The sequence below is a fragment of the Rhinoraja longicauda genome, chromosome 31 (assembly GCF_053455715.1).
Source record: "Rhinoraja longicauda isolate Sanriku21f chromosome 31, sRhiLon1.1, whole genome shotgun sequence".
Taxonomy (NCBI): Eukaryota; Metazoa; Chordata; class Chondrichthyes; order Rajiformes; family Arhynchobatidae; genus Rhinoraja; species Rhinoraja longicauda.
Genome location: NC_135983.1, coordinates 11,502,670 through 11,524,810, shown reverse-complemented (window position 1 = coordinate 11,524,810; position 22,141 = coordinate 11,502,670). Strand labels below are relative to the sequence as shown.

Below are 22,141 nucleotides of genomic sequence, written 5' to 3'. Positions count from 1 at the left end.
GAGGGATGATCTCAGGCTTAACTGGGACATCGGCGCGCAGGGTGGTGCCAACCCTATCTTCCTTGGTGTGGACCCTGCAATCCTTCCGCCAGTGCCCCACCTTACCGCACCTGAAACACTTGGACTGTGCGGTAGGGTTACCCTCCTGTCGCCACTCCTTTTGGGCCGGTGCAGTAGCCTCCGCTACGTGCACCTTCCCTTTTACTAGTCGGGTAGACGTACTCCGGGTGTTCCTATACCCTACCGTGAGACGGTCCAAAACCGCCTCCTCCGTACTATTTGTGGGATCAAACCAGGCTTTCGCCTGCTCCCTGACGGCCGCCAGGCTGTTTGATACCAAACATCAGAGCCACTGGGCGCTCCCATTCCCGACCAGGACATCCCGCTCGGGGACGTGCGGGCAGCTGCTCTGATACACTGTCCACAGTCGCGCCGCAAAAACCCTTGGGGGTTCTCCCTCCATCTGGAGGGTCTTCCCTAATCGGGCAAATGGACCCTCATCGCCCATCCCCAAGACTTCCAGGACCTCGTCCCGTAGGAGATCGTAGGTCCTGGTCCCTCTTTTACTCTCATCTGAGAGGCATTGGAGGATCGAGCTGTCCAGGGAGAACAGCAACATTTTTGCCCGTTCTCCCTCGTCGCAACCGTTGATTGCGGCGGTTTGCTCGATCTCCCTAAAATGCAGCGAAGGGTCCCCTGATTCGGACAATTTTGCAACATGCCCGATCATGGCTCTTAACTGCTGGGAGCTGTGGGGCACCACGATCTCCCTCTGAATGGGTCCGGCGTCCCCATTCAGCGCGGTGGGTCCCCGTCTGGTTTCCGAGTCCTCGACCGGGAGCTCCCCTCTCTCTCTCTCCCCTACACTACCCCTTTCGCAGGATGCCTCGTAGCTAGGGGAATCGTGGAGTCTGGGGGCCGAAGCCACCACGGTCTTTCTGGGGACCGGAACCGGGACCTTCGCAACCGCCAGCGACTGGCCCGCTGGGGGGTTCATTAGATAGACCAACCCTTTTACTTTATTTAAAGCACTCCGCAGACCCTCTATCTCCTGCAGGCAGGCCCCGTGGTCAGCCCCTTCCGACCTGTCCTCTAAAACCATTTTGTAGGCTGCCCTAACCCCCTTGAGGTTCTCTTCCTGGGTCTCCAGCTGGCGGCTCAGGGAAGCGCACTGTTCCCTGAGCTTGCCCTCACTGCGCATGGCCTCAGTGATCTGGCACTCCATCAGCTCTACCCTGGCCTTGTGGCGGTTGGTCACGACCCGGCGCTCCTTGTTTAAAGAGTCCAGAGCCTCAATCAACTGGTGCCCACCCGCAGCCTTCTCCTCTACCTCCTCCTGAAGATCCCTGATCTGGGCTGCCTGTGCCACCACCATGCGGTCCAAAAGCTGGACCTGCTTTTTATGGCAGGTCAGCCAGACCGCCTTCTATGACTTCCTTCTTGCGTGAGTTGGAGGTTTCTTCTTGCATGAGTTTAAAACCCAAAGGTCGTGGCCAGTTATACTATTCTGACCCGTCCTATCTCCCGCCAGATCTGGGGATCTCTTTGTTCAAAAAGATATGTATGAGTTCTCTCTCTGATCTGCGCTTATGTCCGGGGGTACCGGGGATGGCCAGACGGTGTTAATTGGTATTTCGTTGCGAGGTGATGGGTTTAACTGGTTTCCCATCACCTACCAGGTAGTTTTCTATGGGCTATTGTGCCCCCTTAACGAGATTAACTGTGTAGGTCGGCTTGGGGCATTGTGAGTATGCTGATGTCAGCGCCCCAGTGTCTGGACTTCGACCTGGTTTCGCAGGTTTCTGCATGGCCAATACCCATCCATTGTTCTGGCCGTGGCTTTGCAGAAACCTAGAGACTGGGCTGTAAGGTTTTTGCTTTTGTGGCTGGTCACGAGGTCCTGCAGCCATCTTAGGGCCCACAGATTGTGACATACCCTGGTAAACTGACCGCAGCCTTTCTCCGCTATCAGCCCCAGTCTCCCGTTTAAAATGTCCAAACTGCAGCTCTTTGGTTTGGTGTTGCTTTCAGAATGAGGGAAAACTTCTCAAATCTTACACAATGATCTATTCTACATTTTCCTTAATCTCAATTCCCTGTGCCTTGTTTTCACACCTTACACTTCCTTATCTATATACCGCCCACTCCCGACATCAGTCTGAAGAAGGGTCTTGACCCGAAACGTCACCCATTCCTTCTCTCCAGAGATGCTGCCTGTCCCACTGAGTTACGCCAGCATTTTGTGTCTATCTTCGATTTAAACCAACATCTGCAGTTCCTTCCTACACATTTTGACATTATCATTTCTGATTGTGCTCTCCTAATGATTTAGTTACTTAACGGATCAGAGAGGACTTAGAACATAGAAATGATGTTCATTCAAAGTTAGCAAGACCAAGGAGCTTGTTGACTTCAGGAAGGGACAGCTGAGGGACCGTGCACCTAGCTTCATTCAATTTTAATCAATTAAAACACAAAATATACGGTGAAAAAATGAATCAAAGTGTAATCTCCCTGATTACTGTATCTCCATAACGATAGGAGATTTACAAGGACCACCATACCAATCTTTACAGTGTTACAACCTGCACATTCCTGCACATAACATTGATATTATTCCTGAACACACACGCATTTTTCGACAATTAATAGGATATTACTTGCAAATATTTGGTAGGGTATTTTGCTCATGAGTAAACCATCGAAGTATGTGTGACAATATTAAAACGGGGTAAATATCTCCTTTCAGAGCAGCCTCCACACATCAGCCCAATGCGTGCTCCCTGCATTAGCTTCTGCTGCCCACAGCTCCTGGTAAAGATCTCACCAACAATCTGGGGGATTTCTTTGGAGGTTTGCCCCTTCCTCAGTTGTGCCATCATTTGCAGCACAGGGCGTAACTTCAGAGAGGTAAGGAATGCACTGGCAGCAAATGTGAGGAAGTTCACAGAAGCCATTTGTTTTCCTCAATCGGCAAAGGGTCTTTTTGCAAACGAAAGTACCTGAAACATAATAATTTACTGCGACAAAGAATGAAACCACCATTGGTTGCATTCTAGAATAATACCCTTCAGTCAGAGTTCCCTTGATTGGCTTCAGCATTTTACTGGTCTTTTTCATTTATTAAATGAGTAATTAATTGTACATTGCAAAATTAAATCACAAACAGTCTAAACATTATGTCTTTTTAAATCCATACAGAATAGCTTGTACGTCACAATGTGTATCAATAAATACAAAATAATACATATCTTAGTAATCCCATGGTAGCTATCGAGATTCACAAAGAAGTAATATCACAAAGTGCAAGTTTGGGTGATTTTGTAGTTTTTCACATGATATTGTTCTTGAAGAGGCATAATTCCTGTTCACCTATAATGGACTCACAGCAGGTTGGAATTTTTAGCACTACATCAGCGGATATAAATATTTCATGTCAATTATTGAAGTATTTAATGCAATAAATGTAAAACAAACATGATGTTTTTTAAACTGTTGTGCACTAAATAATTTCCCCCTCTTCTTAGATCTTTGTGTGCTCTAATACTAAATATGTGATGACATATTTTGCGCGCCTAATGAAGGAAACAATACTGTATTTCAAAACAAAAGTAACACACCAATGTGCAGAGTGAAAGCACTCTTATTGTGTTCCACCTCTTGGCATTTTACCAATGGGTGAAAAATGAGGTCATTGCTTAAATGGAGCCCTGCTGCAATTGTTTGGCTCTTTATGCTTCATGGCCTCATTGAAAAATTGATTCTATATTTGTCTCATCTTTCTCCAGTGTTACAGGCATGATGGCTCTCTCTGCACAACTTGGGAAACATTGGGTGCAGAGGCTCTCCTGACAGAAAATGGTGAAAAGTACCATCTCATTCACATCAGTGGAGATGACAGTAGCTAATCTCAGTCATATATTACTCTGCTTATGCTGACACTTATAAATATATATTTGTTCAGTGCTGCAAGCAGAATTATAACAAATAATGCAATATATTTTGTCTTCACGTGCAAAACTTTGAATACATTTGTGCAAAATTATGAATCGTATACTATGTATTTCCTTCATAAATAGAACATTTGATGAGGCAGTAGATACACCAGTGAATGGAGGTTGCTCCTTGGAATGAGGGAACTCAAGTTGCTTCAGGAATGAGATGGGTACATGATGAGGAAGAAGCGTGTTTTTTCAGGCTTTTCTCACGATGCGTCCAGATTTCTTCCAGTCCCTGAATTTGTCACGTTTGTTGGTGTGGATGGGAGCCCTGGTATGTGCTTGACTTCCACACTTTACGTACCTGGCAAACAAAGAGATCATCACGTTCCCAGCAGTAGAAGCAGGCTGTGGCAGCATCTTATCGCGTTCACTCAAAGCGGTTCATTCATGAAACTACTTTGTGACACATCATAAGTTCATAAGTGATTGTAGCAGAATTAGGCCATTCGGCCCATCAAGTCTACTCTGCCATTCAATCATGGCTGATCTATCTTTCCCTCTTAACCCCATTCTCTTATCTTCTCCCCATAATCCCTGACGCATCAAGAATTTATCTATCTCTGCTTTAAAAATATCCATTGACTTGCCTCCACAGCCAATAATTCTGCAGATTCACCACTCTTTGACGAAAGAGATTCCTCCTAAATTCCTTTAATTCCGAGGCTCTGACCTCTGGTCTTAGACTCTCCCACTAGTGGAAACATCCTCTCCACATCTACTCTATCCAGGCCTTTCATGTCATGATATTTAAGTCGATAAATATATAATGGCAATGTATAAAGAAAATGAACATCATTGCTTTTTCTTATATTCTGACAAATGACTGCTGAGTAGTTTGAAAGAAAACCTCCCGATTAATGGTCCAAACATTTCATGAATATTTTATGAAATAAGTAAAATGTTTTCATATTGCCACAATGGCCAAATGCCATCCTCTTTAGGTTTTGTTTTCAGTTTTGACTAAAATCACATATAACTTCTACACTGTTTAGTTTAGTTTAGTTTAGAGATACAGCGCAGAAACAAGGCCTTTGGCCCACCGAGTCCGCACCGACCAGCGATCACCTCTACACCAACACTATCCTACACACACTTGGGACAATTTATACCGAAGCCAATTAACCTACAAACCTGTACGTCTTTGGAGTGTGGGAGGAAACTGGAGCACCCGGAGAAAACCCACGAGGTCACACGGAGAACGTACAAACTCCGTTCAGACAGTACCCCTAGTCAGGATTGAACCAGGGTTTCTTGATGCTGTAAGGCAGCAACTCTACCGCTGCGCCACCTTGCTGCCCCTGTTCACCGTTATAGTATCACTGTTATAGTGTGATTTTAGTCAAAATTGAAAACAATAAGCTTTCTGAGTAGTTATGAACAGTACATAGGGGGATTGAGCATTATACCAGTGACCTGTTGTGGTGGAGGTAAGAAGGGAAAAAATCAAAAGACAAACTGATGGAGGAATTCAGCAGGTAAGGCAGCCTCTATAAAGGGAAATAGACAGGTGATGTTTCAAGTCGGGACCCTTCTCCAACACATGAATAGAGGGGAGATAGCAGGTTGAAAGAGGTGAGGGGAAGGAGTGCAGAAAGTGCTGGCAAGTCTTGAAGAAGAATCCGACCTGAAATGTCATCTGTCCTTTTCCCTCCACAGATGCTGCCTGACCTGCTGAGTTCCTCCAGCAGTTCGTTTATTTATTTGCTCAAGAGTTCAGTTTCTGCACTGTGTCTCCAGGGTTAAGATGGAGTTAGTCGATAGTGTTCTAAAAACAGAATGCATATTTACAGTTAGAGCACCAGAAGGCCCAGTGGTGTCACCAGACTGAACTACTGACGAATATTGAGAGCAGACTGGCCTCTTAACACGGGGATTATTGAATAAATAAGCTAGGAAAATGTTGAACTTAAAGACGTGGGCTGGTCAGTGCACTGTCTTGTGATATTCTGTTTCAAGGGGCATGTTAGAACTTACATTCTTAAAAAGAAGTCCTTCGAGCCACCCGGTGTCCGAGTAGGGTACCTAGAGAAACAGAAACGGATATTTTGGTACTTTTAAACCAGCAGATGAGAATTGTTCTGTTTGGTGAGGGAATGTCCAGCTAACAAACAGATTGCAACTTTGGAAAGTTGCCAGTCAGACTGCAGTAGGTTCACTCCATCAGCAACATCAGAACCAACCTGGCACGCAGGAAATTGTCAAAAGCATTTCCAGCAGAAAGAATATCATGAAATACTTACATCGCTGCAGTGCAGGTTAGAACCATGGTACATGAACAATGAGCATCTGGAACACAGTTCAGGTATTGTAGGTGCTCGTACAATTCCAGATGACATCACTTTGACCCTGATAGAAAACATGCCCCAGAGATGAAAGGATGCTGCAGATATGTTCATCTATGTTCAGTCTGAAGAAGGGTCTCGACCCGAAACGTCACCCATTCCTTCTCTCCCGAGATGCTGCCGGTTTCCTCCCACATCCCAAAGACGTGCAGGTTTTTTAGGTTAATTGGCTTCGGTTAAAAAAAAGTAAATTGTACCTAGTGTGAAGAATAATGCTAATGTATTAGCACTGGATCACTGGTCTTCTGGACTCGGTGGGCCGAAGGGCCTGTTTCCGCGCTGTATCTTTAAAATTCCCTCTTTCTTGAGTTCCTCCAGCATTTTGTTTTTAATTCATTTGCTCATTGTTCAATTGGTCCCGATGCAATTGACAACTAAACATCCCTGACTCCTGTGCGGGAAGGAACTGCAGGTGCTGGTTTACAGTAAAGATAGACACAAACTGCTGGAGTAACTCAACGGGTCAGGCAGCATCTCTGGAGAAAAAGGAACAGGTGACGTTTCGGGTCGAGACCCTTCTTTCTTGCCTCTTAAAAATAGTACGTGAAAGCCCAAACTATTGAGGTGGGTGGGATTTCATGGTCAATGGCGAAGAAACAGTGCCATCATTGGCTGCAAAGCGAGTTCTCAAATATACAAAGATCTTTGACCTGACAACATTCTGACACTGAGGTTACTGTCAATATCAAGGGATGCAGGGGATTGAAGGACTGCGTGGTCATCGAACCAGCTAAGTATGGGGAAAGGATAATGTACAGCATATCATTTAAACACTTTACAAGGGTGGAATAACGATCGTGGTACAGGCATTTTACGAGTGACGTCAAACTTAAAATGCCACGGGCAAGTTTATCTTTACGCTTTTGTTCAGATTTTGAAATTAATTTGTAAAACAATTCGATGTGAATTGTAGCCCATGCACATTAAGGTGTAATTTTAGGGCCCACTTGCTAGGCAGTAATGTCGACATGGTGGGCAATTGTTATTTGATGCAAAAAGGAACTGCAGATGCTGGTTTAAACCGAAGATAGACACAAAAAGCTGGAGTATAAGAAAATAACAGCAGATGCTGGTACAAATCGAAGGTATTTATTCACAAAATGCTGGAGCAACTCAGCAGAGACCATCTTCTTCTTCGTCCTTCTCTCCTGAGATGCCAGCATTTTGTGAATAAAAACCTTCGATTTGTACCAGCATCTGCATTTATCTTCTTATGCTGCCTGACCTGCTGAGTTACTCCAGCATTTTGTGAATAAAAGCTGGAGTAACTCAGCGGGACACGCAGCACCCCTGGAGAGAAGGAATGGGTGACGTTTCGGGTCGAGACCATTTCCCTGACTCGCCGAGTTACTCCAGATTTTTGTGTCTATCTTCGGTGTAAACCAGCATCAGTAGTTCCCTCCGATTGCAAAACGTTATTCGATACTTTGCAACGAGCCACACCCGCTGCGGCCTGACCCGCTCAGTTACTGTAGCATTGCAGGCCTATCTTCGGTGGAAGCTAGCATTTGCAGTTCCTTCCTACGCTAATAATTACAGGGTTGTTGTGACAGTTTGAAAATGTCTGAATATGTTAGCTATTCGCAGATTACAGTGATTATGGTAAACAAGACTGCAAAATATCAGAGACACAAAATGCTGGAGTGACTCAGTGGGTCAGTGGTAACATCGCTGGAGAAAGGGGATGTTAGACGTTTCGGGTCGAGACCCTTCCGACTGAGACTAAAACAAAGGGTCGCGACACAAAACGTCACCTATTCCTTTTCTCCAGAGATGCTGCCTGACTCACCGAGTCACTCCAGCTTTTTGTATCTATCTTCGGTGTAAGCCAGCATCTGTAGATTCCCCCCCTAATGCAAAACACCAGAGCCTGTAACTGCAATCAAAAGCGTTGCCATTTCTACTTTAATTGCGAATTAGCTGCTCCCAGCCTTGCTCTCTCAGCAGAACGCTGACAGTTCCACGATCATTTTGACACCCTAGTCAGTAGGGACACCTTGGTCGGTATGGGCGAGATGGGCCGAAGGACCTGTTTCCGCGCTGTACGACCACCACGTAAAAGTACATCCAGCGGCAATAAGGACAATGTATAAATTGTGAAGCTGCCAGATTTTCTCAGCACGAGGACTGAATAGTTAGTTGACGTTGATGGAACCATTGCAAACTCGACGATATCCAGGATAGTATTTCTTGAATTTGGTGGAAAGCGTGATAAATTATTTTGGGAATTAATTACACCTGACGCCAACTCATAGTATTTTCCTCGAAAAACAAATAAAAAAATCAGCATTATATGTGCTTCACTCTTAAATAATCGTAAAAGCCTTTTGTTTTAATACATTGTGCCGGATCTCTAGAGAGAAGGAATGGGTGACATTTCGAGTCGAGACCCTTTCTGAAGAAGGGTCTCCGCCCGAAACGTCACCCATTCCTTCTCTCCAGAGATGCTGCCTGTCTCGCTGAGTTACTCCAGCCTTTTGTGTCTATCTTCGGTTTAAACCAGCATCTGCAGTTCCTTCTTACACACTGTGCCGGAGCTGACTCGAGGCTCATTCACGTCCAAAGAAGGGACCCGACCCGAAACGTCGCCTTTCCATGTTATCGAGTCATAGAGTCATGGAATGATACAGCGTGGAAACAGGCCCTTCGGCCCAACTTGTCCACACCGGCCAACATGTCCCAGCTACACTAGTCCCGCGTTTGGCCCTAACCCTCCAAACCTGTCCTATTCGCGTGCAGAAGGAACTGCATAGACTGGTTTAAACCGAAGATAGACACAAAAAGCCGGAGTAACTCAGTGGGTCAGACAGCATCTCTGGAGAAAAGGAATAGGTGACGTTTCGGATCTGAAGAAGGGTCTCGACCCGAATCGTCACCTGTTCCGTTTCTCCAGAGATGCCGCCGGACCCGCTGAGTTACTCCGGCACTTTGTGTCTTTTGTTGGTAAACCAGCATTTGCAGTTCCTTGTGTCCCCATTCATGTGCAGTTCGGGATTACGAGGATTTATTTGCACTGGCTCGAAGGGCCGAATGGCCTCCTCCTGCACCTATTGCCTACTCGTTTGCACCAGTTGCCCGCCGATGAATTCTCCCTTATTCAGTATCGCGTTTTATAGTTCAGGTCTAAAATGTCCCACCAGAATTCATTCTCTGAAGCTGGAAGAAATGTAATTATATCTATATATATATTAAGAAAGGTAATTGTGTATATATATAATTAATCTGCTAGAGGGACGAGCCAGACCCTCGAGCAGTGGGGAATGAAACCTCGAGATGCCGCTGAATTCCTCCAGCAGCCTGGTTGTTGCTCCAGCTACCACCTCCTGTGACTTTAGACCTTAGAGATACAGCGCGGTAACAGGCCCTTCGGCCCACCGAGTATGCTAACACTATCCTACACACTGGGGACAATTTACAAATTCACCGATTAACCTACAAACCTGCAATTCATTAGAAGTGTGGGAGGAAACCGGAACACCCGGAGAAAATCCACGCGGTCACGGGGAGAACGTACAAACTCCGTACAGACAGCACCTGTAGTCTGTAGCGCTGTGAGGCAGCAACTCTACCACTGTGCCGCCATGTTTCTCTATGTAATTATGTTCCGATATATCTACGAGAGGTAACCTCCTTCGACTGAGCCGTTGAAAGCGAGCCTCTCCTCTCGGATACGTATAGAAAAAAATCTCAGGTCTATTTTTGAGGTGAAGCGAGTGGTTTCTGACCAACACGTACATCTCAACCACAGTCCCACTGCAGATACTCAGATTGTCAACATAGCTGGGCGCAAATGTAAAAGCGTTCATCTTTGATTACAACAGTAAAATCTCTCTGAGGCTCTGAAGCGCCCGAGGACTCACCAATGCGGTCTCTGACTTTTGTCTGGATAGCCAGCCGGTCAGAACTGGTAAATTATTTGAACTATTACAAATAAACAACACGGATATCTCTATTACGGTAATCAGGTGGGGGCTTTGTGTGAATCGTGTATAGCCTTTTCGCCGAGTGGATAGCAAAGACAAAAGCTTTTCTTCACTGCTTACACGCGAAGAATAAACTAAACCAAGCTGGATTCACAAAGTACAACTGGTTTTTATGTAGAATCAAGGAACTACATATGCTGGTTTAACAAAAAAAACAAACCAAAGTGCTGGAGTAACTCAGCGGGTCAGGCAGCATCTCTGGAGAATATACATAGATGGTTTTCGGGGCGGGACACTTCTTCAGCACTTTGTGTATCTCGTAGACACCTTTGGACATTGATAGGAAAGGTTTAGAGCGATAGAGGGAAATGGGCAAACTAGCTTAGATGGGGCGTCTTGGTCGGCATGGATGAGTTGGGCCGAAGGGCCTGTTTCCGAGCTGTGTGAATCTATAACTCGATGTTCACTGCTTACCTGGAAGACCAGACAGGACGTGCTTGCTTTTTGGGTTTGGCCGCTTGCCTTTTATACTCCATCCAGCCGCAGACCAGCTCGTGGATGATCATCACGTAGAGCAAGAAGATCAGCACTCCGGGCTCCATCGTGGGATGGTGAGAACTGGGCGCGTTGGACACGGGCGGCATTGAGTGAGACTGGGCTTTCCGCACCTGCGGCCGGGCGGTTCAGCTGAATCACATTAGAGATGAAAGAGGAGAGAAGATTAAGGCTGGTGAATTGACTAAAAGCACGGAACAGCAAGCACACAGCCCTTTGGGCAGCCCTCAACGCCACCGAGGCAGCCCAGAATACCCATTGTACAGAGCGGTCACAATACCTCATGACCAACAGTGGGAAGAACATATTCTATCCCATCCCCGGTGGTATTCACATATTTCAGCTTTAATAAAGACAGCAATTGAACAATACGCCTCACCCTCCGCTCATATCCTTTAGTAAGTATCCAGTAATGAAATAATGTCTGCGTGTGGATATACCGTCTGCCTGTTTTCCTATAAGAGTGTCTGTGTGCCCCTGTGAGGGAGGCGTGTACCCATGTGTGTGAGTGCGTGGGCCCGTGTATATGGATTTGTGTGTACCCATGTGTAGTGGGTGGGTGGGTGGGTTTACCCATGTGGGCGAGGGTGTGCCCGCGTGTGGATATGTGTACCCGCGTGTGGATATGTGTACCCGTGTGTGTGTGGCTGTGTGTACATGTGCGGGCGGGTTTACTTGTGTGTGAGTGTAATTTACCTGGGCATGGTGAGTACGTGGCTGTGTGTGCTGGGTTGTACTCAAGTATGTTGGGTATGATCTTGTATCTGGGAGTGTGAAACCGTCTGTGGTGAGCAGGCGTGTGTGTGTGTGCGTGTGCGTGCACGTGTGTGTACGTGTGTGTACACGCGTGTACGTGTGTGTACGTGTGTGTACGTGTGTACACGCATGTGGGTGTGCATGGGCCTGCACATGGTTGGGTAGACACCTGTAAGTACGTTGGTACTTAACAGTGTGAGGATGTGTATATACCCTTGTGTGTGCGGATGGGTATGTACTCGTGTGTGGATGGGCATGTACGCCCGTGTGGGTGTGTGTGTGTGTGTGTGTAACCCTGTGTATCTGGGATGCCGCTGAGATGCTGATTGATCTCACAAGCCTTGTTTACTGAATAGTCACAGTGGGGGAAAGTGAGGGTGAAGAGATGGTGCTGTTTCCATGGAAACAGATGCAGTTGTCCAGCAACAAATCTCGCTTGAACTGCCTTTGATTAAAAACAGATAAAAGGCGAACCTTTGAACTGTGGATTTCCTGTCCTCCTGGCAATTATCTCTTTCCCTTTATATGAGAGAACGTGCAAGAAACAAACTCCAATCTGCCTGACTCACTGACTGGTTGGCAGTAGTCAGCTGTAATGCAAGCGATCTCCACGGTGACACTGGGCACTGCAGATGATGACATTGGGAAGAAGAAGGAAAAAAAACTACTGCAGGGGGAACTCCGTGGGTTGAGCAGCATCTGCAGGGAGAGAGGAAGTGTCCACGTTTCAGATCGACACCTTGCATCGGGACTGAGAGTGGGGAGTGATATAAAGAGGAGAGTGGGAAGAGTGAGACGTTGGTCAAAGCTGATTGTTGGTCGGAAAAGGGGGGAAGTACAAAGGACAGATGGTGCCAGGTGGAGGGAGAGAGGGCGGAGGTGGTGGGTGACAAATATTATTACTCTTTTATATCTGTCTCCCACCTCCATCCCTCCTCGGCCCACCTATCATCTCCCCACCCTTCCTCTCTCCTCTTTGCACTGAATGTGTTCCCTCTCCACTCTCCAAGTCCTCATGCAGGGTCTCGACCTGAAACATTGACAGTTAATTTTCCCCACAGATGCTGCTCGGCTCACTGAATTCCTTCAGCAGTTTTTTAAAATATCCCTGCAGAAACAGTTGGTTCCATTCTGTTCCTTACCATTCTCCCAGTATTTCCCTCCCTCCATCCTCTCTTTTCTAGTGATAGACAATAGGTGCAGGAGGAGGCCATTCGGCCCTTCGAGCCAGCACCGCTATTCAATGTGATCATGGCTGATCATTCTCAATCAGTACCCCGTTCCTGCCTTCTCCCCATACCCCCTGACTCCAATATCCTTAAGAGCTCTATCCAGCTCTCTCTTGAATGCATTCAGAGAATTGGCCTCCACTGCCTTCTGAGGCAGAGAATTCCACAGGTTCACAACTCTCTGACTGAAAAAGTTTTTCCTCATCTCAGTTCTAAATGGCCTACCCCTTATTCTTAAACTGTGGCCCCTTGTTCTGGACTTCCCCCAACATTGGGAACATGTTTCCTGCCTCTAACGTGTCCAACCCCTTAATAATCTTATACGTTTCGATAAGATCTCCTCTCATCCTTCTAAAGGATTCTCCCAGTATTTCCCTCCCTCCATCCTCTCTTTTCTAATGATAATATTGTCCACACCTCTGCCTCTGAGGCGTCTTCCCCCTTTTCCTTAACCACGCCTTTCTCTACATCAGACAAGGACTTGCCCATTACTTCTTCTACAAAATCTGAAGAAGGGTCCTAACCCGAAACATCACCGATCCACGTTCTCCAGGGGTGCTGCTTAACCCACTGAGTTCCTCGAGCATTTTTTTGGTGTTTTTTTTTGTAAACTAGCATCTGCGGTTCCTTGCTTCTCCATTACCCCTGTTTCACATCCTGAGTTTATGTCTTAGCCCTCACCTTCCACCCAGATCAAGGATGGGACCTCCTTGTTCTCACCTTCCATCCCACCAACCTCCACAGTCAACAGATCATCCTGTGTAATTTCCACCGCCTTCACTGTGATGCCACCACTGGACACTTTTCTCTCAGCTTCTGAGGGGACTCACCCCTTTGCGATCTCCCGGTTCCCTCTTTACCAATCTCTTCCATTTCCCAAGGCACCTCCCCAGACCCTGCTGCAGGTTCAAGAGTTGCCCCTTTTACCTTTGTTGAAAGACCAAAATATGAGTCGCATGTAAAGCAAATATTCACTTGAACATCTTTCAATTCCCAGTGCTCTATCTGATGCTGGTTTATCCGAAAGGTAGACACAAAGTGGTGGGGTATCTCAGCGAGTCAGGCAGCATCTCTGGAGCAAAAGAATGGGTGAGGTTTCGGGGTCAGGACTTCTTCCTCAGTCTCTCTTAGCTCCCCCACCCCCCCCCCCCCCCCCACACACACACACACACACACACACACACACAGTCAATGTGAAGGAGGGTCCCGACCAGAAATGTCGCCTGTCCATGTTCTCCAGAGAATGATGCCTGACCTGCTGGGTTACTCCAGCACTTTGTGTCCTTTTTGTTTCGTAAACCAGCATCTGCAGCTTCTTGTTTCTACATTTTGACGGCTGTCTGTGAGCTCGCCCGGGACAGGTGTGTTCCTGTGTTTTACTTTGCCGGAAAAAAACCCGTTTAACTGGCGGAAATCAAGTGAGCGGATTAACGGTGTGAGTTTTCATGAGCTCCAGTCGGCCAAGCCTGCAGGACCAGCCGCCGGGTGGAGTGGAGTGGAGCGCCTCTTTCTTTCAACCTGGACCGATTTCCAGAGGATACTGGAGTCGTTTGAAACCGCTCCTCACCCCCCGGGCCGGGAATAGATGAAGATGGAGCCAGGTATGCCGAGCAAGCCCTGCACCCGAGAGAGTGAGCATTGCAACACATGCCTCACAGTCATTCTAAACCCAGCTCCGCGCTCTCCAAATTATCGAGAGATCTCTCATTATAACGCATCCTATCGGCGATTATTATCTGAAATTCTTTGCCTGGGGGGATATTTATTAAACCGTCCCGCGGAGACACACGAATGAGACACATTGCATTCATTATACTGCACCGATCGTTTCCAGGTTGTGGGATCCGGGCCCCCGAGATCCCGCGGCACCGGCGAAGCTGGGAGATTTCAGGGCGATTAGAAAGGCAGCGATTGCAACCCCGCTGGGTGAAGCGACGGCACACACACACACACACACACACACAAGCGGGTGGCTGGTCCGCTCTCCGGCCGCGAGTCTCCTCCAGACGACGCAAGATGTTGCTGATGCTGCTGTCGACTTGATGTGTAGGGCTGGGCTTGTGTGTGTGTGTGTCTGTTAGTGTGTGTGCGTGTGTGTTAGTGTGGATGCGTGTGTGCGTGTTATTGTGTGTGCGTGTGTGCATGGGTGTGTGTGCGTGTGTATGTGTGTGTGTGCGTGTGTATGTGTGCGTGTGTATGTGTGTGTGCGTGTATGTGTGCGTGTGTATGTGTGCATGTGTGTGTGCGTGTTTGTGTGTATGTGCGCGCGTGTGTATGTGTGCGCGCGTGTGCATGTGTGTGTGTGTGTTCGTGTGCATGTGTCTGTGCACGTGTGTGTGCGTGTGTGTGTGCACGTTAGTGTGTATGTGCGCGCGTGCACGCATGTGTGTGTTTGTGTTCATGTTCGTGTGCATGTGTCTGTATGTGTGTGCGTGTGTGTGTGTGTGTGCGCGTGTGTGTGTGTGTGTGTGTGTGTGTGCGCCTGTGTGCGTGTGCGTGTGTGTGTGTGTGTGTGCACCACGGCACCCTGCACTTCCTTACAACCCTGTCCACTTTGCGGCCCATCCAATGTCACACCATAGTTACTCATCCGTTTCCCAGACAGACATCTCTTGTCTATCTCTTGAGTAACAGCGGACAAGGTGATGATGCAGTGCCTGAATGATATAAATAATAAACAGGGACAAAATTCCAAACATAGGCGGAGCATCAAGGCATATTCCCCAAGGGATATGGGGGGAAAAGCAGGAACGGGGTACTGATTTTGGATGATCAGCCATGATCATGTTGAATGGCAGTGCTGGCTCAAAGGACTGAATGGCCTACTCCTGCACCTATTTTTCTATGTTTCTAGCAGTGACCGCAAGCTCTCCAAATCCTCCTTCTCTTAGTTTTCCCACTGAGCGCCCGCTGTTCACTTTGACAAACTCATGAGATTCATGTGAAGAGCCCTGGGCCCTTTACCAAGCTGAAAGCCAACCAGTGTCCCCAGAAAATCGTCTTTGCACGCTTTGCAGTGGGACCTTCCTCCAAGGCGGCATGGCTTAGTCTGTGATGTCCATCTCTCCCTTCCCTAGGAACCCACTGGGAAGATAAATCTAACAAAACTTCACACATGTGAAAACATTTTTCCTTTTTTCTTCGGTACATTGAGCTGATTATAGTTGTCTTAATCTAGTCATACCAAATGAGCAACTTTAACCAAGTCAACACCGGGAAAAAGCAGGGATGTTTTCACATGCAGTTACAGGAAGGAGCTGTAATCTCCGACCTTTGTCTTCAGATGGATCTACAGTGTACAGTTTCAAAATAAGGTCTGCCAGATGAGGAGAGGTGAAATGTAGGGAAATCTGTGGAAGGGGAGGGGGGAGGAAGAGGGATGATAAAAGGAAAATGGGGGTCAGGGGAGATGAGTGGCCTTTATTCCTATCTTCCTTAACTGCCAATAAACCCTCCTCATCTGCACCCACCTATCACTTGTCAGTTTTTCTGCTGCCCCTCTCTTCATCACTTTCTCCCCTCTACTACATCAATCTGAAGAAGAATCCTGACCCACAATGTAGTCTATCCAAATCCCTCTACAGATCCTGAATACCTAAGTTCCTCCAGCAGTTTTGCTAAAGTCTTTTGCTAAAGTCCTTGGATTGTTTATCATGTGATACAGAAGGTGTACCATGTATTTTGGCTAAAGAGAGTGCGGCTGATTTGGAGTAGAAGCACACTTGGAGTATTGTGCACGGTTCTGGTCACCCAGCTTTCGGAAGGACATCATTCAGCTGGTGAGGATGCAGAGTAGATCCATCACAATGTTGACTGGCCAGCTTGAGCTCAACCTGCCAGATGAGAATGGAAGGGGAGGAGTGAAATGTAAAGCCAGAGGGAAAGACGAGCAGAGACTAGGACAGGGACTGCTTTCAGCAGAGCAAGGGAAACTGAAGGTGACCATATGAAGGTTCATAAAATCATGAGGACCATTGATAAGGTAGATGGTCACAGTCTTTTTCCCAGGCTAGAGGAGTCTAAAACTAGAAAGCATAGATTTAAAGTGAGAGGGAAAGTATTTAAAAGGGACCCAAAGGACAACTTTTTCTCACAGAGGATTGTGAGTATTTCGAATGAGCTGCCAGAGGAAGTGCTAAAGGTAGGTGTAAATGCAATGTTTAAAAGACAATTAGACTGGCACTGTGCATTAGGTTTTAGATGGATAAAAGCCAGGAACAGGCAAATTGAAATATCTTGGACTGCATAGGCGAATTGTATTTGGGGCCTATTTCTGTGTGGCATCACTCTGACTATGATCCTTTGAATCTATCTGGGAATATTGTATCTATTATAGGAAGGATATCACAGTATTGAAAGTGATGCACCAAATAACCACTATCAAATATCAGACATAAGAAGGACTGCAGATGACACTGTGTATGTTAATGTAAGAAAATAACTGCAGATGCTGGTACAAATCGAAGGTATTTATTTCACAAAATGCTGGAGTAACTCAGCAGGTCAGGCAGCATCTCAGGAGAGAAGGAATGGGTGATGTTTCGGGTCGAGACCCTTCTTCAGTCTGAAGAAGGGTCTTGACCCGAAATGTCACCCATTCCTTCTCTCCTGAGATGCTGCCTGGCCTGCTGAGTTACCAGCATTTTGTGAAATAAATACTGTGTATGTTACTTGTTAACAGAAAAGAAGAAAGGGTTGAGGCTGGACCTTTTCGTGATATTTATGATGTTTTGAGGGTAAGTGTTGAGGCTTTGGATAGAGAGGTTTTGACGAGGAGGCTGAGCAAGTGCGATAAGATAAGGTCTTTTTTGCCATAATTTGGAGAGGGCATTCTTGAGGGATCATCCAGTGATGTTACATGGAAGGTAGACACAAAATGCTGGAGTAACTCAGCGGGACAGGCAGCATCTCTGGTAGAAAGAATGGGTGACGATTCGTGTCGAGACCCTTCTTCACACTGAGAGTCAGGGGAGAGGGAAACAAAAGATATGGAAGGGTAAGGTGTGAAAATGAGGGATCAAAGGGGATGGAGTTCAAAAAAAAAATCAAATAGATCATGGGTAAAACTTAGAAATACTGTAAGAAGGAAATGATCACTTCAAATAGTCATCCCGATAATCATCCTTCGACCTTGTGGGAAGCTTGAGAGGAATTTGCAGAGCCCCTTGCAGAGATATTTGCATCATCTTTAGCCGCAGGTGAAGTTCCAGAGACTGGAAGGTGGCAAAAGCTGTACTGTTACTTAAGAAGGGCAGCAAGGACAAGTCATTGAACCTGACATCAACCACAAATATATTACTGCTGAAATTTAATTCATCAGATGGATGAAATGGTCGTTGTGGACTTGGTGGGTCAAAGGGCCTGTTTCCATGCTGTAACTCTAAACTAATGGCAACGTATAATACACACACCACACATGCTGATGTTCTCAATGGCACCATTCTTGTTAAATGGAAGTTCTTCCAGTAGCGGAAAGCTGCTTTTGCTCAGACTTGACTTACAAGTTGCAGAAGTAGTCCAGCGCTTCCACGGCTCCTTCATGGGCCTTTACTGTCAGGGAGTGGTGGAGTACGGCAGGACCTGGTCAGTGGAGGACCTTTGTCTTGCAACAGTTGATTGTAAACTCCATCCTCTGATACGTGCCAGAGAATAGCTTGGATCTGCACAGACACAAGCATTGTCTGTATATTGCAAATTGATGACTGAACTTGGAGTGACTTTGTTTTGGGAATGGAGGTGGTGGAGGTTGTTCCTATTCCCATCGTCACACGGACCAGTCCCGCTCCAGCGGGAAGATGGCTGGAGATGATATGCGGCATTGCAGCAAGAAAAGATGGGAAAAGTATTCATTGCAAAGATTTATCTTTCCTCTACTCTGAGTCTGCACTGTTGTGGATCCGTTGATTGGGATGTTTGAGATCACTACCTCAACACTCCTGGCATACAGCAGCTGCCATCTCTGCCTTTCTCCATGCGTCAGAGACTTGGACTACCTACTGCAGGCACTTCTAAGCCCTGGAGCCACACCATCAGTGTTGCCTTATTCACAAAATGCTGGAGTAACTCAGCAGGTCAGGCAGCATCTCAGGAGAGAAGGAATGGGTGACGTTTCAGGTCGAGACCCTTCTTCAGACTGATGTCAGGGGGGTGGGACAAAGGAAGGATATAGGTGGAGACAGGAAGATAGAGGGAGATCTGGGAAGGAGGAGGGGAAGAGAGGGACAGAGGAACCATCCAAAGTTGGAGAAGTCGATGTTCATACCACTGGGCTGCAAGCTGCCCAGGCAAAACACGAAGTGCTGTTCCTCCAATTTCCGGTGGGCCTCACTATGGCACTGGAGGAGGCCCATGACAGAAAGGTCAGACTGGGAATGGGAGGGGGAGTCGAAGTGCTCGGCCAGTATTGCCTTGATCACATTTTCTAATTTCCCTCGTCGGGTAGGAAGGAACTGCAGATACAGCTGGTTTACACCGAAGATAGACATAAAATGCTGGAGTAACTCAGCGGGACAGGCAGCATCTCTGGAGAGAAGTAATAGGAATCTCTTTACTCCAGAGTTATAGTGTCATAGAGTCCTTCAGCGTGGAAAGAGGCCCTTTAGCCCAACTTGCCGACACCGGCCAACATGTCCCAGCTGCACTAGTCCCACCTGCCCGCGTTTAGCCCATATCCCACTAAACCTGTCCTATCCATGTATCTGCCTAACTGTTTCTTAATCGTGGCAATAGTCCCTGCCTTAACTACCTCTTCGTTCCATACACCCGCCACCCTTTGTGCGAAAAAGGTACTCCTCAGATTCCTATTAAATCTTTCTTGCTTCACCTTAAACCTATGTCCTCTGGTCCTCGATTCCCCAACTCTGGGCAAGAGACTGTGCAGCTACCCAATCTATTCATCTCATGATTTTATAAGATCACCCCTCATCCTCCTGTGCTCCAAGGAAGAGTCACAGCCTCCTCAACCTCCGCCTGTAGTTCAGGCCCACGAGTCCTGGCAACATCCTCGTAAATCTTCGGAATAAATGAATGAATACTTTATTGTCACATGTGACAAGTCGCAGTGAAATTCTCTGCGACAGGTCCCCCTTTGTTCTCCCCCCCTCCCCACCCCCCCCCTCATTGGGGTCCCCCCACACCGGGTCCCCATTATTCTTCCCCCTCCCCCACGGCGGTCCCCCCACACCGGATCCTCCTTAGCTCCTTCCCTCGGCAGCGGCGTCCTCACTCCACGTGTTCGTCCTCGTCCTTCGGTTGGCACCATCATCGGCCGCCGCACCGACCTCTCCACTAACTCTGCCAGGTCCTCTCCGGCCGCCTCCAGACCCCAGCCACGTGGCTCAGTTGGCTCACGGCACGCGGGCTCTGACCTCAGCCGCGGCCTCCGCCGACCCAGGCTTCGCCGGCCACGGGCTCCTGACCCGCGGGGGCTCCGGCCTCGCTGACTTCGCTGGCCATGGGCTCCAACCTCGGCTACTCCGTGGCTCATCGGGAGCCGATCAAGATCCTGCTGTAATTCAGCCATCTTCACTGTCTGCAAAACCACCCAATTTTGTATCATCTGCAAACTTGCTAATCTTGCCATGTACATTCTCTGCACCCTTTCCATCTTAACAACATATTTCCTATACAGGTTGGCCAGAACTGAGAACAATACTCCAAATGTGGCCTCACCAATGTTTTGTACAACTGCAACATGGCCTCCCAACTTCTACACTCAATACTCTGACTGATGAAGGCCAACGTGACAAAAGGCGTTTTGACCACCCTAGCTGCCTGTGACTCAACCTTCAAGGAACCATGTACCTGCACTCCTAGATCCCTCTGTTCTATAACACTCCAATGAGGCCTATCATTCACTGTGTAGGTCCTGTCCATGTTAGACTTCCCAAAATGGAACACCTTACAAGTCTCTCTACTAAATTCCATCAACCATTCCTCAGCCCACCTGGCCAATCGATCAAGATCCTGCTGCAATTTTTCACAACCATCTTCACTGTCTGTAAAACCACCCACTTTTACATCATCTGCAAACTTGCTAATCTTGCCACGTTCATTCTCATCCAAATCATTGATAAAGTTGATGCCTGACCCGCTGAGTTACTCCACTATTTTGTTTCTATCCCTGGTAGGGTAGGTGGACCAGTCACCTTCAACCAACCTCCCTCAAGCCAGTATCATTGAGGCATTAATTGCACTTGGTTGGTTCCTTCGGACAGGCCATACCATTCACAAAAACCAACACCAGACTCCCAAAACAGACACTCTATCTCTTTTCTATTCCAAGATTCAAGGTTTAAGATTCAAGATTCAATTTATTGTCACATGTACCAATTAAGGTGCAGTGAAATTTGAGTTACCATACAGCCATACTAAGTAAAAAGCAACAAGACACAAAATAAAGCCACTACAGCGGATTCCACATTCCTCACTGTGATGGACGGGGATAATTATACATTAATGACTTAGATGAAGGGATTAAAAATTAGCAAATTTGCAGATGATACTAAGCTGGGGGGTAGTGTGAATTGTGAGGAAGATGCAATGAGGCTGCAGGGTGACTTGGACAGGTTGTGTGAGTGGGCGGATACATGGCAGATGCAGTTTAATGTAGATAAGTGTGAGGTTATTCACTTTGGAAGTAAGAATAGAAAGGCAGATTATTATCTGAATGGTGTCAAGTTAGGAAGAGGGGATGTTCAACGAGATCTGGGTGTCCTAGTGCATCAGTCACTGAAAGGAAGCATGCAGGTACAGCAGGCAGTGAAGAAAGCCAATGGAATGTTGGCCTTCGTAACAAGAGGAGTTGCGTATAGGAGCAAAGAGGTCCTTCTACAGTTGTACCGGGCCCTGGTGAGACCGCACCTGGAGTACTGTGTGCAGTTTTGGTCTCCAAATTTGAGGAAGGATATTCTTGCTATTGAGGGCGTGCAGCGTAGGTTCACTAGGTTAATTCCCGGAATGGCGGGACTGTCGTATGTTGAAAGGCTGGAGCAATTAGGCTTGTATACACTGGAATTTAGAAGGATGAGGGGGGATCTTATTGAAACATATAAGATAATTAGGGGATTGGACACATTAGAGGCAGGAAACATGTTCCCAATGTTGGGGGAGTCCAGAACAAGGGGCCACAGTTTAAGAATAAGGGGTAGGCCATTTAGAACGGAGATGAGGAAGAACTTTTTCAGTCAGAGAGTGGTGAAGGTGTGGAATTCTCTGCCTCAGAAGGCAGTGGAGGCCAGTTCGTTGGATGCTTTCAAGAGAGAGCTGGATAGAGCTCTTAAGGATAGCGGAGTGAGGGGGTATGGGGAGAAGGCAGGAACGGGGTACTGATTGAG

At 47.1% G+C, this 22,141-nt stretch overlaps 1 protein-coding gene across 2 annotated transcripts; it reads right to left on the bottom strand.

The window, feature by feature from the left end:
• Positions 1-2,624: 2,624 nt before the first annotated feature.
• Positions 2,625-14,871, bottom strand: LOC144608309 (uncharacterized). 2 transcript variants are annotated; one of them, XM_078425939.1, is made up of 4 exons: positions 12,052-12,288; positions 10,741-10,953; positions 5,976-6,023; positions 2,625-4,302 (listed from the first exon to the last, which is right to left on the bottom strand). In XM_078425939.1, the coding sequence occupies exons 2-4, from the start codon at positions 10,908-10,910 to the stop codon at positions 4,194-4,196; spliced, it is 327 nt and encodes a 108-aa protein (XP_078282065.1). In that variant the 5' UTR covers positions 10,911-10,953; positions 12,052-12,288; the 3' UTR covers positions 2,625-4,193. The 2 variants fall into 2 exon arrangements, with proteins under 2 accessions (XP_078282065.1, XP_078282063.1); XM_078425937.1 differs by lacking the exon at positions 12,052-12,288 and adding an exon at positions 14,628-14,871 and having other exon boundaries at positions 2,626-4,302.
• Positions 14,872-22,141: the final 7,270 nt, after the last annotated feature.